The 17702-nt window shown below is 39.7% G+C and overlaps 1 protein-coding gene and 1 pseudogene across 1 annotated transcript in view; both read right to left on the bottom strand.

Annotated features, from left to right (window-relative positions):
* Nucleotides 1–2772: 2772 nt before the first annotated feature.
* Nucleotides 2773–3446, bottom strand: LOC150019951 (peptidyl-prolyl cis-trans isomerase A pseudogene; annotated as a pseudogene).
* A 266-nt stretch (nt 3447–3712) lies between these two features.
* The window catches only part of PPEF2 (protein phosphatase with EF-hand domain 2), a 36568-nt gene continuing 22578 nt past the window's right edge, over nt 3713–17702 (bottom strand). Inside the window, exons 11-17 of the mRNA XM_090267382.1 lie at nt 16982–17365; nt 14908–15093; nt 13106–13248; nt 10640–10746; nt 6595–6758; nt 5765–5852; nt 3713–4251 (exon numbers count right to left, since the gene is read on the bottom strand). Coding sequence (XP_090123508.1) covers nt 3998–4251; nt 5765–5852; nt 6595–6758; nt 10640–10746; nt 13106–13248; nt 14908–15093; nt 16982–17365 — 1326 coding nt within the window. The 3' untranslated portion in view covers nt 3713–3997. The remainder of the gene's footprint in view (nt 4252–5764; nt 5853–6594; nt 6759–10639; nt 10747–13105; nt 13249–14907; nt 15094–16981; nt 17366–17702) is intronic.

The raw sequence follows: 17702 nt of genomic DNA, 5'->3' as shown, positions 1-17702 counted from the left end.
GTAATCTTGGTTGTAGGTCCTTGATTTTCATCACCTAGAATACTTCTTGCAAGTTCCTTCTTGCCTACAAAGTTTCTTTTGAGAAATCAGCTGATAGTCTTATAGGCACCCCTTTGTAGGTAACTCTGCTTTGCTCTTGCTGCTTTTAAGATTCTCTATCTTTAACCTTTGGCATTTTAATTATGATGTGTCTTGGTGTGGTCCTCTTTGGGTCTAGCTTGTTTGGGACTCTGTGCTTCCTGGACTTGTATGTTTATTTCCTTAGCCAAATTAGGAAAGTTTTTCTTCATTATTTTTTCTTCCTCTTCTGGCACCCCTATGATTCATATGTAGGCACATTTAAAGTTGTCCCAGAGGTTCCTAAGCCTGTCTCATTTTTTCAATTCTTGTTTCTTCATTCTTACTGGTTGACTGTTTTTTTCTTCCTTACATTCCAAATCATTGAGTTGAACCCTGGTTTTCTTCACTTCACCATTGATTTTGTGTGGCTCTTCCTTCATTTCATTTAGCATAGCCTTCACTTCTTCCCTTATGCATTTGCCGAACTTAAGCATATCTGTCAAGCCTGTGAGCATCTTTATCACCAGTGTTTTGAACTCTACATCTGCTAGGTTGGCTATCTCCTCGTCGCTTAATTCTCCCACTGGAACCTTGATCCGTTCCCTCTTTTGGGCCATACTCCTCTGTTCCCTATTGTGACAGGCTCCTTTGTTTGCCTCTGCATCTTAGGTAGAGCTGTTGCACCTGATACGTTGTAAGGGGCAGAGCCTTGGGTATTTGTCTGTGTGAGGCAACATGTTTCACCACTTTGTGGCGCTGTATGCAGGGAAGGGTCTGAGAGGGACCAGTGCTGCTTGCTCAGCACTTTCCCCTTTTCCAGGCAATTCTCCCACTTCCCATATGGGACTGGTGCCTCTCTAGCTGTTGCCCTGGTTGTGGTTCCCAGAATGAGTAGGTGTTCTAGGGTCTTGGGGGCACTTTAAACAAGTTGACTCTACTGAGAGATCTGCAGTTTCTTCCTCTGCCCCAACCCACACTGGTTTTCACAGTTAGAAGCAATGAGGTTTTATTTTCCCAGTGCCAGAACCATAGCTGTGTGGCCTGGTCTGGTGCTTGGAGCACTCCCCAGGTGTCCCTCCTGACTTTTTAAAACATGTGACTGCATTTTCTCCTGGCCTGCCACTGCCACTGCTGCCACACCGCATCCTCTCCGCCCCTCCTACCTCTTTGGATAAGTATTTCTTCTTTATATCTTTGTTGGACTTCCATGCAGCTTGATTTTCTGGAAATTCTGGTTGTGTCTAGTTTTGAGATAGTTGTATTCCTTCTTAGTTGTGGAGGAAGACCTGGACACTTTTCTTTTAAAAGAAAACATTATCTCAATACTGTAATAAAAAAACTGATTTCATTTGCCATAAGACACCAAAAATATATTTAATTAAAGAAAAAGAAAGAACTCAAGTAGATTTGAAGCAGCTTAAATTAAAATTAAATTAAATATAATAATGAACCCCAACTTTTTATAAGAAATGCATGCCTAAAACTATCTTCATCTGGGGAAAACTAGTTTATGATCAATGAGTAATGTAGAAATTCAGCTCTGTATCATTTAGTTTAAGACTAAGATGGGAGTTATGTCAAGATAGTTCTGTCTTTGTGTTTATGTTAATTAGCTCCCAAAATCTCAATGCATCTGTGTAAGTAGTTGGGCTTCTCCCTGCCTCTTGAAGGGCAGAGTGCAGGGAGTACAGGGTGGCTGCTACGGCTCAGATGACCTCACAGATGCCATAGCCTGAATTGAAATCTATATCTCTGACTCCAGATTCTCATACTAGGCTGATGCTTAAGAAAAGGGAAAACTTTCTAACACACCTATCTCCCCCAAATTGGAACTAGAATGTCTCTAGAGCAGTGATGTTCTCCCTGGAGCACTCTAGCGGATACCTGCAAGGGATGTGGTTTTGAGGTTGCACTTAATGTCTAAAGTCCCTTATAAATGTCTGGGAAATATTTCAAGACACTAATCCAGACATTAAGAACTTTATACCTTTCTTTTAATCACTAAAATACTGATAAAAGGAGGTTCTGAGTTCTACAGAAATTAACGTTCAAATTTTAAGCAATTATTCTTAGAGATTAATGACACCCAAATTATACCTGCATGTGAGTTCTACATCTAGCGGAAGCAGTAATTGTTTAACACACACACACACACACACACACACACACAAATAGTTGTTTATGTCAAAAATCCCAAAAGTTGTTTTCATGGCTGCCAGATGGGAGGCAGGTGTAGGGGAATGGGTGAAGAGGTGAGGGGATTAAGAAGTACAAATAGGTAGTTACAGAATAGCCATGAGAATGTAAAGTACAGTGTAAGAAATGGAGTAGCCAAAGAATTTATACACGTGACCCATGGACATGAACAATGGTGTGCAGATTGCCTGAGGGACTGGGGGGTGCTGGGTGGAGGGGGGAAAGGGGGAAAAATAGGGACAACTATAATAGCATAATCAATAAAATATAATTAAAAAATTAAACTAAAAGTTTTTGTAGAACAAGCTATATGCACAAAGTTATTAACCACAGTGTTACTTATAATAAAGAAAAACTGGAAACAAAACACATGTAGAACAACTGATGAATGGCTGAGTAGATTTTAGTGCATCTACCTGATAGAAAATTATGTGGTCATTAAACTAATAATCTTTTGTTGTTGTTGTTTAGTTTTTATTTCATAATCATAAACTGTGCAATCCAGCTAGACTTGGAAGGGGTAAGGAAAATATGGAACCCAATGAACTGCGGCGAGCATGAAGATTACAGAACATTCCAAGCAGAGAGGGGTGAAGGGCTGCTCTCCTGAGCTACAGAAGGAATGGTCTGGTGGTTAAGATAAAACCCACGTCAAATGTATTAGAGTTGTCCACAGTCAGTAATGGTGGTCTTCTTGCTGGTCTTGCTATTCCCGGACCCATAGCGCTCCATGGCTGTCACAAAACCCATGCCATCTTTCACCTGACCGAAGACCACATGCTTGCCATCCAGCCACTCGGTCTTGGCCGTGCAGATGAAGAACTGGGAACCGTTTGTGTTGGGTCCAGCATTTGCCATGGACAAGATGCCAGGACCTGTGTGCTTCAGGATGAAATTCTCATCATCAAATTTCTCCCGGTAGATGGACTTGCCGCCTGTGCCATTGTGGCGTGTGAAGTCCCCACCCTGGCACATAAATCCTGGAATAATTCTGTGAAAGCAGGGACCTTTATAACCAAATCCTTTCTCCCTGGTGCTCAGAACATGAAAGTTTTCTGCCATCTTTGGGACTTTGTCTGCAAACAGCTTGAAGGAGACATGGCCCAAGGGCTCGCCGTCGGCAGTGATGTCGAAGAACACGGTGGGGTTGACCATGGCTGGATGCAGAAATATCTGGGGCAGTGGTGGCGGCATCTGCAAGGCCTAAACTAATAATCTTGAAGACTATGTAGCAACATAGGAAAGTATTTATAATTAGATGTGGATTTATTTTTAAAAAGTAGAACATTAAATTATATAATACTATAGTATAATAAGAAAAAGTGAAAAATAAAAAGAATCCATATGTTTGGGTCATGGGATTACATAAATAATTTTCCATAACTTTTCTTTACCAATATGACATTTTAAAAAACAATAAATAAAAGGTATACAATGGAAACAATGAGGGGGTTAAATTATCAGTGATTCATAACTGGATAGACTTCAGAATTAAAAAATACTTATAACTGGGTCCCACCTTGTGAAAATTCTGAGATGGGGTTACAACTATATATTTAAAAATACACGACACACACACACACACCACCCTGCACTCACAAATACACAGGTGATTGTGATGCATGTTGGTCAGCAAATTCTCAGCATAAAGTTCCACAAATCTATAGAGAATAAGAGAGCTGGCCCAGTGGCGAGCGTGGCATCGCTTATGAGGCAATTTGGGTAATAGAAACCAGGCTCTTTAGTGTGCTCCTGGCCTGTTGGAGCCATTGTCATTAGTGTTTGGGGCCTGTGGACAGTCTGGGTCACTGCCGTCTGAGTACGATTGCTCCACAAGGCGGAAGGCCTCCAGGAACTCATTGATGTCGATGTGGCCATCCTTGTTGAAGTCCATACTCCGGGCAAGGTCACAGATACAATCATCAGCGATATCCATCTTCATATGAGAGCTGAACAGCTTCCAAGTCTGCCTGAACTCATCCAGTGAGATGAACCCTTACCAGAGAAGGAAGTCACTGCAGTTAGTCTGTCCACTTTTCAGTGGTCATTCCCTCTGACATTCTTACAAGAACACCTGTTCCCTACTATTAAACAGACAAAAAGAACCAAGGCCTACTGTCTAATTTAAACCCCAAGGAAATAGTACAAAATCAACAGTGGTTCTCAGCTGGGAGCAGTTTTGCTCTCCTCTCTCTAGAGATATTTGGCAATGTCTAGAGTTATTTTTGATTGCCATGACTGGCGTGAGGGTGGGGTATTACTGATTCTAGTAGGTAAAGGCCACGGATGCTACTAAGCATCCCATATTGCATAGGATGCACCCCAAAACAAAGAATTATTCAGACCAAAATGTCAATAGTTCCACTGCTGAGAAACCCTGCATTAAATCATCCCAAATATATATTAATTTATTCTGTTTATAAAAAGCCTTTGCCCCTATATATCTATGGTCAACTGATATTTTTTAAAGGGTTCCAAGACTATTCAATGATCCAGCAACTGTATGCCTATGAATATATCCTAAGAAAATTGAAAACATGTTCACACAAAAAAGTTGAACATGAATGTTTATAGCAGTATCATTCATAATATCTATAGTGGAAACAATTCAAATGTCTGTCAGCTAATGAATGGATAAACAAAATGTGGTATACCCATACAATGGAATATTATCCACTACAAAAGTAAGAAAGAACAGATACATGCTACAACATGGATGAACCTTGAAAAGATTATGCTAAGTGAAAGAAGCCAGGTATCAAAGGCTTTATATCATAGGGATCCATTTATATAAAATGTTCAGAATGTGCAAATACATAGAAGTGGAAAGCAGGTTAATTGTTGCCAGTGGCTGGTGAAGAATGAACAGGGAATGGGAGTGACTACTAATGAGTATGAGTTCCTTTTCAGGGTGATGAAAATGTTCTAAAATAAATAGTGGTGACAGTCACACAAACTTGTAAATATACTGAAAAACACTGACACTTTAAATGGGTAAATTATATGGTATGTGAATTACATATTTAAAAAAAAAGGACTAATAACATTGAAAAGGGCCTTTAGACCTTTGAGGAAACAGGGTGAAGATATATAGGGCTTCCCTGTACATTTTTTGGTAACTTTCTGTGAATCTATAATTATTTCAAAGTTTAAAGGTTTTTAAAAATACTCTGGGAGTGAGATCACAACGGCCTTTCTGTTCTAGGCACTCTTCACTACTCTGTGGCTACCTTTGATAGAACTATAAGGGCTATCACATCTACTAATAATTATTCTTCCTATAAGAAGTTCTGAGTTTGTCTTCATTCTTTGCTCAAACCCTCTTCTATATAAGCTGTTGGCATTGTTCAAATACTTTTCTAAATTCTGCCCTTTATAAGCATTGCCATTATTTATTTGGCTCCCAAAGTGCTTGAGCAGAGAGCTAAATAATCAGGAAGGAGGCCAAAGGGTGGGAGGTAAAATACTTGCTATGTGTCAGAAGTCATAGGATAATGAATATCCTTACCTGAATGATCACTGTCTATGATCCTAAAAATGGTCTCCAGGTTGGATCGATTTTGATACAGTGTTTCCAGCAAACTTGATTGTATGTTCTGCAAGAAAAAACTCATTTTCCTTCTATACCTTATGGTTAGCCTATCCTAACATATAATCAACACACAATCATTCCTGACAATAAAACACTTAAAAAAAACGGAAGATGTTTTACCATCTCTTCACCCTCAAGCCCCTTCAGCCTACCAAATAATCTAATGATTTAAGCGCATTCAGCCTATGATTAAAACGTTCTAGAATTGACTGTGGTGATGGCCACATATATCTGCAAATATACTTAAAACCATTGAATTGTACATTTCAAATGGAAGAATTGTATAGAATGTGAATTATATTGCAATAAAGCTATTTTAAAAAGTACCTAGCCCAAGGCTTCATATACCTTACTCATTCAATAAATATTTATTGAGTAAATACTTTTTTAATGGAGAAAGCAGCATGAAGCGAAGGAAGTCTGACTTGGGTATAAGTCTCAGTTCTATAACTTAGGAACTCGGTGACCTGAGGCAGGTAGCTCAGCCTCTGTGATCAGTGTTCTCTTAGGTATGATAGGGCTGATAATACCTATCTCTTGGGGTGATTTTAAGGATAAACTAAAGCAACATTTGTAAATCCCTTAACGTAAAGTCTGCCACATGGAAAGTCAACAAACAGTTGTTCCCTTTTCTCATCCATCTTCCTCTTTGGGTTCTCAATATTTGGTTGTTTCTGATTCAAAGTTCCCCAGAGGGGCCTTCATGGTCCACAGCATGCCCTCATCCACCATTTTCTCACCATTACCTTGTAACTTGGTTGTTCTTTGGCCAAGTCCTCCAACCAGAACTTGTACTCCAGCATGTTATCTGCTGAGCTGTTCACCAGCTGTGGCCTCAGCATTCGCCATGGCAGTCTGAGGTGCAGCACAGACTCCACGGCTGCTGCCCATTCGCTCAGGGGGATTAAACCTATAAGGAAGAGCTAACTTGCTGACTTGTCACCTACAAGTGCAGTTTTCTGCCCAACAGTGCATACCTTTTTATCCCAACATTCTTCTTACTATCGAGGTAATAGAAATAATGGGCACTGTCACTATTTTTGTTGGTCATGGGAGAGAAATAGAGTTGGAAAATAGAGTTGCCAGATAAAATACAGGATGTTCAGTTAAATTTGAATTTCAGACAGACCACGAGGTATAAGTATGTCCCATATACTGCATGGGACATACTTATATTTAAAAATTATTTGTTACCTGTCTGTAATTCAACTTTAATTAGGTATCCCATTTTTATTTGTTAAATATGGCAATACTACTGGAAGTCACAAAGACTCTTACAAATAACAGTATAAACCACTATACATATACAGTGTCAGTCGTTTATTTGTACAGGAAAATATATTGCTATGACTATATGACAGTAACTGCTGTCTTATAATATAGGTACATGTAGCCAATGTTCATTATACATTCCACTGAACTGAGAAAAGACAAAATTTCTAGCTTGATAATAGAACATGGAATATTGGATTGGCCAAAAAATTCATTTTTTTTCTGTAAGATGGCTGTAGTAGCACTTAGTTGTCTTAAACTTCATTTGAAACAATTTTGTCAGATTGTAGTGTGACAGCTGTCACATCAGTGTGCATTATTAAAATCTTATCAAATTGGTGAATTTTTGTGTAGCCATTTTAATATTGAAGATAGAAGAAAATATGCAACACTTTCAGCATGTTATGCTTTATTATTTCAAGAAAGGTAAAAACACAACAGAAAAGCAAAAAAAATATTGGTGCAGTGTATGGAGAAGGTGCTGTGACTGATCAAAAGTGTCAGAAGTGGTTTGCAAAGTTTTGTGCTGGAGATTTCTCACTGGATCATGTTCTCTAGTTGGGTAGACCAGTTGAAGTAGATAGCATCATATGAAGACATTAATTGAGCATAATCAACGTTCTACCATGCAGGAGATAGCCAACATACTCAAAATCTCCAAATCAATAAAGTTATTGGTGAAAATGAAAAAATGTGTCTTGGACTGCCAGTTAAGATGCAGGTGTAGGTAGACACGTTTCACCTCCTCTCACAACCACAAGAAGAGTTACAACTAACCTCAAAATAAAAAACACCCAGAATTGCCAGAAAATCGAACCATATGGAAGTCCAACAACCAAGGAATTTAAAGAAGCCACATTCATCAGATGGGTAGGAGGAGCACAGTAGCAGAGTCAGGGAAGAGACGTTGTGGTGTGGTGTGGAGAGGTGGCAGTGGCAGAACAGGCAGTCCCAAATTCACGTGTGGTGGATAAAAATCAGGAGGGATACCTTGGGAGTGAGCGATCCCAGCCCCAGGCCAGACCTCACAGACCAGGATTCTAGCACTGGGAAGATAAAGCTTAAGTTCTGGCTGTAAAAACCAATAGGGGTTGGGGTAGCAGAAGAAACTGCTGGTTTCTCAGGAGAGTCCATTTAAAGGGCTCACATGGGCCCTGGCTGGTGTGGCTGAGTAGGTTGAGCGCTGGGCTGTGAACCAAAGGGTCACTGGTTCAATTCCCAGTCAGGGCACATGCCTGTATTGCGAGTACCAGTTGCAGGCATGTGAAAGACAACCACACATTGATGTTTCTCTCCCACTCTTTTTCCCTCACTTCCCTTCTCTCTAAAAATAAATACAATCTTTAAAAAAGGGGAGGCCCCACACGGTCCTAGAACATATGCAAACCCACTTACTCTGGGAATCACCACCCAGAAGGGCTCCAGTCACATATGGGAAGTGGGTGAAGTGACTGGAAATGAGGTGAGAGTACTGGGCAAACCTCCAGAAGCCAGGCAGCTGCATTGTACCCTCTTTAACTCCTCCCACCACACAGAGTCACAAAATGGTGAAGCAGGTTGCCCTGCCCTGGAAAATACCTAAGGCTGTGCCCCATACAGCTTAACAGGTGCACTAACATAGGGAGTCAAAGCAGCTCTACGTAATACACAGAAACAAACACAGGGAGGCTGCCAAATTGAGGAGACAAAGAAATATGGCCCAAATGAAAGAACAGGAAAATAACAAACAAACAGAAAGAGAACTAAATGAAATGGAGATAGCCAACCCATCAGATGCAGAGTCCTAAACACTGGTCATAAGGATGCTCAGAGAACACACTGAGTATAGCAAAAACATAAGGGAAGAAATGAAGGTTACACTAAGTGAAATAAAGAAAAATACACTGGGAATCAACAGTAAAGATAAGGAAGCCAGGATTCAAATCAATGATTTGGAACAGAAGGAAGACATAAACATTCAGCCAGAATAGAATGAAGAAACAAGAATTCAAAAAAACGAGGAGAGAATAAGAAGACTCTGGAACACCTCCAAAGGTGCCAACATCTGAATCATAGGGATGCCAGAAGGAGAAGAGGAAGAGCAAGAAATAGAAATTTATTTCAAAAAATAATGAAAGAAGACACCCCTAATTCGATGAAGGAAATAGACATACAAGTCTAAGAAGCACAGAGAGTCCCAAACAAGTTGGATCCAAAGAGGTCCACACCGAGACACATCATAATTAAAATGTCAAAGGTTAAAGATAAAGAGAGAATCTTAAAAGCAGCAAGAGAAAAGAGTTACCTACAAAGGGAGTTCCCATTAAGACTATCAGCTGATTTCTCAAAAGAAACTTTGTAGGCAAGAAGGGACTTGCAAGAAGTATTCCAGGTGATGAAAAGCAAGGACCTACAGCCTAGATTACAAAGCTATCATTTAGAAGGGTAGATAAAGTGCTTCCCAGTCAAGGTAAAGCTGAAGGAACTCATCATCACCAAGCTATTATCACATGAAATGTTAAAGGGACTTATTTAAGAAAAAAAAGATCAAAACTATGAACATTAAAATGGCAACAAACTCATAACTATCAACCACTGAATCTAAAAAAACAAAAACAAACTAAACAAACAACTAGAATAGGAACAGATTCATAGATATGGAGGTCATTTGGAGGGCGAAGGGGGAATGGGGGAAAAGGTGCAGGGATTAAGAAGCGTAACTGGTAGGTATAAAATAGGGGGATGTTAATAATAGTATAGGAAATGGAGAAGCCAAAGAACTTATATGCATGACATGAACTAAGTTTTGGGGGCAGACATTGCTAGAGGGAAGGGGGGTTCTAGGAGGAGCAGGGCAAAGGGAGAAAAATTGGGACAACTGTAATAGCATAATCAATAAAATATACTTAAAACTGGTCTTGTATTTTATGGAAAAAAATAAATGGACAAAAGGACTAACCCAATACATACTTATCAATAACCAGAAATCAAATTATCGATATTTTGCTTGGATACACTCTTGTAACCTGCTACACCTGTTGCTTTTATTTTAAATCCTCACTTGAGGATATGTTTTTATTGATTTTAGAGAGAAGGGGGAAGAGAGAGAAAGAGAAACGTTGATGTAAAAGAGACATTGACTGGTTGCCTCCTGTATGTGCCCTGACTGGGGATCAAACCCCCAACCTAGGTATGTACCCTGACCAGCAATTGAACCCATAAAATTTTTGGTGTGTGAGACAACACTCCAGCCAATAGAGCCACCTGACCAGGGCCACCTGTTGCTCTTTGCTTAGTTCTTGCCTTGTCACCACCCTTCCCTTCACTCCATTTCTTTTCATCAACTCCATCTATATGTAGCCAAGTTCATATTCTGCTAAGAGCATGGAATTTTAAAATTTAGAAAAGATAACAGACCTTAAGTTGAATAAAATGGAGGAAGTAGTCATTCAACAAACATTTATTTGCTAACAACTGTGACACAAACATTTTGGGGGCCAGCTTCCTTCCCCCATGAATATTTTACTTGGTTAGTCTTACCAGTTTTATCTTTATCATGCTTTTTAAATTCATCAAGAAGATCTGAGGAATGAGCAAATAATTTTTTTCGCAGAGCTCTTAGAGCTGACTCTTCTACTTGGCTAATCCTGGGACAGAAGAAAAAAAGAAACATTTGCTATAGAAGAAATAGTCATGATTTTTTACTACATTTCACCTCTCTTAATATCTCAAAGCACCAAGGGCTCAGTTTTTGAGGGAAGAGCTCTACTTCTTATTTTTCCCCACTGCTTCCCCACTTTTCCGTACTGTGCACAAGCAGGATCAGTCTGTGGAATGCTGCTGTACTTCCCAGTATAGAATAGCAGTTAGAGCAGAAGTTCTGGAGAAAGGCCACCTTTGTGGTAAGGTTATATACCTGCCCATCTGCAAAATAGGGATAAAAATGGTACCTACCCGATAGGATTATTGTGAAGAATAAATGAGTAAATTCATGTACTGCATTTAGAAGAAAACCTGGCACATAGAAAGCACTCAGTAAATGCTATCTATTATCAAAATCATGCTTTCCTTGTAATTTATTATTACAGTAAACAGTCACAAGGCAAGATTTATGAATAACAAAATAACACTAATTTAGTTTTCTCATTGTTACCATATCCACTGAGGCAGATAGGGTTATTATGCCCATTACAGAGTATGTAACAAACCCAAAGTCCCATAGCTACTTAGGGGTGGGACAAGGAATCCATCTTCACAGATGGACTCCAGGCTGGCTAAACTATTATTGTGAGATGTGGTTTTAAACCAAATGTAAATAAAATCTGAATGAGGGTCCTTCTAAGAAAAACACATGATCTTGAGTTCATGTACATTAAAACATCAGTTTTGGTTGGCTGGAGACATTTCCCCCTTCTTTCTAAGTTCTCCATTGTGGTCCAGATAGTTGCAGTTGCTGGGCAAGTGACTTCTGGATAAATTAGGTGATATTATACTTGTTTTGATGTAATCAATGACTATTTCAAAGAGCTGAGTGATCTTTAATTATGTTATTAAACATGTTATTTATAGGATTCCCTACAGTGACTCCTTTTGTAGTGACAACACTGGAATCGTATGAAATCAAGGCATTTCAGGTGCCTGGGACCATTCTTGGATACTCTAATTTGGGAGGACTGAAATGAGGCTCAGATGGCTTATTGTTTTTATAAAGCTTGACATGATTCTGCTGCACAGTAGGTTTAACTATTACTTGGTGAGTTTAAATTTTCATATAATATTTCTTTTTATGTAATGCTGACTTAGGTTTTTTAAGTAACTTGAGTGTTTCATAACTCAAAGAGTGATTTAAAATATTGCATAGTCCTTGGACAAAGCAGATGTCAAATATTAATATGTCCTTTCCACTGGATTTATGCTAACTTTGTTTTGATTTCTAATTTAGTTGATCTAATAAATTAAAAATCTTCTTTGGTACCACTAAAACTGTATCTGTTAGTAGCTTTATATTCTGGGGACACCTTCTTGATAGGAGGCAGTGTTGTTTAGTTGGTAAGTGTGTGAGTTCTAAAATAAAACTGCCTGGGTCAAGGCTAATTTTCATTGCTTATTAGCTGTGTGACAATGTACCAGCTCATTTAACCTCTGTTCCTTAATGATCTCACTTATAAAATTGAAAATTATTAACATGATGTATTTCATAAGTTCATTATAAGACATAAATTTTTTATAATAACATTTAATGTGTGGTATGTTCCAACAAAGATTACAATTCAGAATCACGGCAACAGAAGCCATTTAAGTAATATTATATACAGTAGTCACTCGCTATATCACGGTTCACTTATCGCGGCCTCACAGTATCGCGGGATTTCAAAAAATATTATATTTAATTATTTATCGCGGATTTTTCACTATATTGCAGGATTTTGCGGTACTGTATATGTATGTTGTTAAAGTTACGTAGGTTTAAGAGAGTAGAATAAATGTAAGTTTCCTACTTCGCGGGGGGTCTAGAACATAATACCTGCGATAAGTGAGGGAATATTGTATTGCCTTCCTAGGAGGGAGGGCCATTATTAACAAATGTGTACTTTGAAATCCACCTGCCAAACCCAGATACTGAAAGAACTTTTGTCAGGACTTACTAGGTAGCACAAATTCTTTAAGTATGAGAAAGACCAGGAAAGTGACCCTGAAAAGAGTTGGTGGCCTGGTATATGGACTTTTACTCAAGATATACCCACTGAAAATAATTTTAATAAAGTCAAAATTTCAGGAAGCAAATTTGTTTCTTCCATTAATGATGGGTAGGCAGAGATTTTAGACTGTATGGAGAAGGAAGAGAGCCCTGTCCATAATGTCTATTATAGATTGGCTTTACTGCTGACAGAGCTACATTCTGAATTATCACTTAGAATTTAGATAAATGTAAGAACATTTGACACTTCAAAGAGTCTATAAACATTAATTCTGTTTTTCTGAAAATCACTCATTGAAAAGTCTTGCCTTTGCCTCATGGTCAGCATGTGGGTCACCTTGGTAGCCTGATACTGCACGATGTGTGGGGTCAAGGCTGGCCCCAATTTGACATAGGCCCCTCTGTTGCTGCCAACTTCATAGTAGTTGGAGGCAGAGAAGATGGTTAGCACCTAAAACAAAAGAGAAGAGAGACAGACATTCAAGTTCACTGAAGAACTCTTGGCCCTCATCCTAGAGGGCCCGGTCCAATTTCAGGGGTTGCTATTTCTCCTGAACCTCACCTATGGGTCTTTTTTTTTTTTTTTTAAGTCATTAATGCTTGTAAGCAGGAGTTGGGACTCAAGTAATAAAACTTGAATTCTGGTAAAACATCCGCAACATATTTTCTTTACCTTTTTTTTCCCAAGTAAAAATAGCAGGGGTCATAGAAAACATTTCATTGATTCAACTTAGAGGGAAACTGAGTCTAACAAACTGGGATGGCCATTACAACTGGCAGGCAGATCAATTATTAGCTAGTGTGAGGTCTCAAAGCAGTTTCCTACAGTGTTGCAACCCCTGAGATGCTCTGTGAAAAAGATTCCATTGTCAATACATTGGGAAATCCTAGTCACAGCATCTTTTCTTGGAGATTCACAATAAATATAGAAAATTAAAGGTTCTCAGAAGTCCTGCAATAAAGAAACATATATAAGCATTTAACCAAACATTTCTTACACTACTTGATCTCAAACTTTTTTCGCACGGAAGCCTGTTATTTTCCTGTAAGGTTAGCATTCCTGGGAATATGCTCACTTTAATGGCATTAAGCTAGGCAAACATTGTAGGATTTAGAGATGTGCAAAGATTAGTCAGGATGTTAATTAGATTCCTGAGGGGGCAAACTATTTAGAATCCCTGCCTGGGGCAGTGCTGAAATCCTGTTACCCATAGTCTTTTTTGAGACATGTGACAGTGAACAATGTGACTTAAACAATAGAGATGTGGCTGGGAAAACACCAGGCCATTTGTCCATCCATTAAATGGGAGCATACTTCCCCTTACTCACCTCTCAGAATATTTGATGGGTCCTCCATCAAATTGTGAGTTTTAAAGAGGCTAGTGATTCTGCTGCTGGAAATACACTCTAAGAATCCAGAAACACTAATTCAAAAGAACTACACACCCCTATGTTCATAGCAGCGCTATTTACAATAGCCAAGTGCTGCAAACAGCCTAAGTGCCCATCAGTAGATGAGTGGATTAAAACACTGTGGTATATTTACACAATGGACTATTACGCAACAGAAAGAAAGAATTCCTACCTTTTATGACAGCATGGTTGGAACTGGAGACTATTATGTTAAGTGAAATAAGTGAGTCAGTGAAAGACAATACCATCTGATCTCACTTATAAGAGGAATCTAATGAAAAAAATAAACTAACGAGCAAACAGAACCAGAGACGTGGAAACATGGAACAGACTGACAGCTGCCAGAGGGGAGTGGAAGGGGATAATAGTGGAAAGAAGGGGAAGAGATTAGTCAAGAAATATGTGTAAATGACACATGGACATGGACAATGGTGTAGGGATTGACTGTGGGAGTGGGGTGTGGGCTGGGCGAAAGGGGGAAGAGGGGAACAAACTGGGACAACTGTAATAGAATAAACAATAATAAATAAATAAAAAGGCTATAAAAGTCAAGGATAAATGATTATAAAGGACATAGTTACTTTGAACAAGTGGATAACAAATACAAGGCACAGTTGACTGTGAAAAGCCTTCGCTCATCCAGGCCTGGGAGGAGCAATAGGGATCACTCTTGTGATACTGCACAGGGTCCACCCACCTTGCGGCCGTGGCAGAATTCATAGCCTTCAGGTTTGCACTCATGTGAGCGGATCAGGAATTGCAGGTTGTATTTCTGTAGCAACTGTTTTGTCACATTGGGCCCAAAATAACAGCCTCCTCCTCGAATGGTGTTGGCCTTGCAGCCCTCCTGAGCCATGGGGTCACTCCACAGTATATCTACGACCTGGAGAGAACAAGAGACAGTGTCTTTCCTAAAACCTAGACACATATTTATTGAGAGTCATTCCTATGAAAGAAGGAAGAGGAAGAAGAGGAGGAAGAGCAGGAAGAGCAGGAGAAGACAAAGAAAAAATATTTGACTAGAAATAAGAGAATAAATTTCCATGCAATCAATATTTGACACATATAGTTTTGGACCTCTGTTCCCAGATTTGTTATCATTCACAAAATGAGCATGTGTATGTATGCATTGTTTGACAAGCATACATCCACTTTCTTGAAAATAAATCTTATTTGAAAGCTCAATACGTGTAGCAGATTAAAAAAGGAACTGCTCTGATAGAAGCTTTGATCTGGGTCAGTACCTGTCAGTCAGCTCCTGGACATTTGCCCCAAAGAGAAGGCAGAAGTCCTGGGACTGACAAGGGCGTCTCTCATGCAGTATTCACAGGGCCCAGACATTGTCCTGGGAAGGCACAATAGGACATTTTATTTATTAAAGTAATTTCAGAATTTTAAAAAGAATTTGCACAGGAACTAAGCAATTTTTCTAGCAGTTCAGATTCTAATGTGGCCTATTGTTTCTGCTCAGAAAAACAGGAACTGCCAGTCTTACCCAACTCATAGGAAATAATTGGGTGTATTTGGGTTGTTGACACCTAATACTTTCTTAAATGTACCTTTAAGGGGAAAATGCATTTGATATGTAAATATCAGCACATTATTATTGAGTCATGTTTTGCAAAACAAGAGACTTGCATTTTAAAATGTCAGTTCAAAGTTGATATTGAAGGCCATATCTATAACTCAGGGAGAATATAACTTAAACTCACCCTCTCTTTCTCTGAGGAATTAGTTGCAACTCCACTTCTTTCTCACTACCCTCCATCCAGTCAATCAGCAAATTCTTCTAATGTTAGCCCTTAAATAATTCTGAATTATTTTCTTTTTGTTATTGGATGAATCATAAAAAATTGACATTTATATAGGTCAAAATGGTTGAATACCAGCATGTTCACATAATTCTACTAATGCTACTACACAAGACCACCATCTTAACTCCCTTTGGATTACAGTAACAGCTTTTTAAGGGGTCTCCCTCCCACAAACTTGCCCTAGTGAAATATGCCTTCATTTGCCCACCTGAGAGATACTGCGTGTTTGGCTCTAGACCACCACAGTGAAGTGAGTTGTAATCTTTTTGCTGATGGAGGGTTTTGTCTTCAACTGGTTTAAAAAAAAAAAAAAAAAAAGCAACATCTGTGGGACAGAATAAACTGAAGTGTAATAAAATGAGGCATGCCTCTATTTTGGCAGGCACCATGAATACCTCCTCAATATCCATTTATTTTCCATGCTAGCAAAACTCTGATTGGGTGTCGGGGCAGCAATGTGCTGAGCTACATACTTGATTTTCCATTCTTCTTGCAGCTAGGGGTAGCCATGTGACACAGTTCTGGAGACTTTGGAAAAGCCTTTGATTGCCTGATAACAGAGGAGGACAGAAGCCACTGACATAGCCCTTCGGTCTTTGAGCTACAGCAGCCACCTTTCTGACACATTAAGAACCAAATTAACAAAAAACAAAACATACAATAGCAACCAAGAAATCGTGGCTTACCTTTTCACCCAGTGATGCCAGGTCACTAAACCAAGTTTACTCAGGCAATAGAGCCTACCTGCCACATCTTCGCATCCTTCATAAAGCTCTAAAATGAGTCACTAGGCAAATACTACAATCTCTGGGGGATGTTCTAACTCCATTGACGGAGAAAGAGGGGGGCAAAAATCTTGAATTTACATGGAAAGATGAGATTTGATCTGTTTTTTTAAATCCTTGATCCCTCCCTACAGCAGCCAAATTCTCAGAAGCAGCCCCTGGCCACACCCACCTGCCTCCACTCGTCCTGAGTGGGGTCAAGCAGCTCTGTTGCTTCAGAGTCGGCTTCTGCAGTGAAGAGCCAGGGTTCCTCCTTCTCCTTGATCACTAGGAAGCCGGCTTCTTGCCGGCACCTCTCCAACTCCAGGTCCACGGAGCGCCTCCCCTGCCGGGAGAGCTCTCTAGGGCCCAGGGGCCCACTGCAGGGGACGCTGGAGGAGCGTCCAGCTTTGTGGGTCTGGTGGGAGCTGAGGTGAAGGGGCGAGGCAGGGAGAGAGTGGCTCTGGGGGAGAAACCATGGGGAGGGTCTCCCTGCAGGGCTCTTCTGCTTGGCTTTTTCCTTCTCCACCTGCTTCTCAGTCTCTTTCCTTGTTTTGCACCTCAAGGTGGAAACAATCTACAAATTTCCAGAAAACACACAGATGGTGAACGAAACCCCAGGGCCTTGTAGAGGAGCACTTTGGCATCACGTCAGTGCTCCTCACACTGAGGTCCACAGAGAAGTGCTGGCCTGTGAGCGGTTTGTTCTGGGTCCAGACATGACAGTCACAGAGCTTGAGAGTGAGCCTTTAGAAACTTTCATAATAGAAGAAACAAGGACATAGTGACTCCCAAACCAGTAGAAAGTCATTAGTAACAAAGGGCAAATGTAATTAAAGGGTCTCAAGGGCAAATGTAATTAGAGGATCTCTGAGAGGGGAGCTGACAGCATTAGCATATTCACAAATCACAAT

The sequence above is a fragment of the Furipterus horrens genome, unplaced genomic scaffold (assembly GCF_987537825.1).
Source record: "Furipterus horrens unplaced genomic scaffold, mFurHor1.1.pri manual_scaffold_2, whole genome shotgun sequence".
Taxonomy (NCBI): domain Eukaryota; kingdom Metazoa; phylum Chordata; class Mammalia; order Chiroptera; family Furipteridae; genus Furipterus; species Furipterus horrens.
This window is presented reverse-complemented; position numbering and strand designations above follow the sequence as displayed.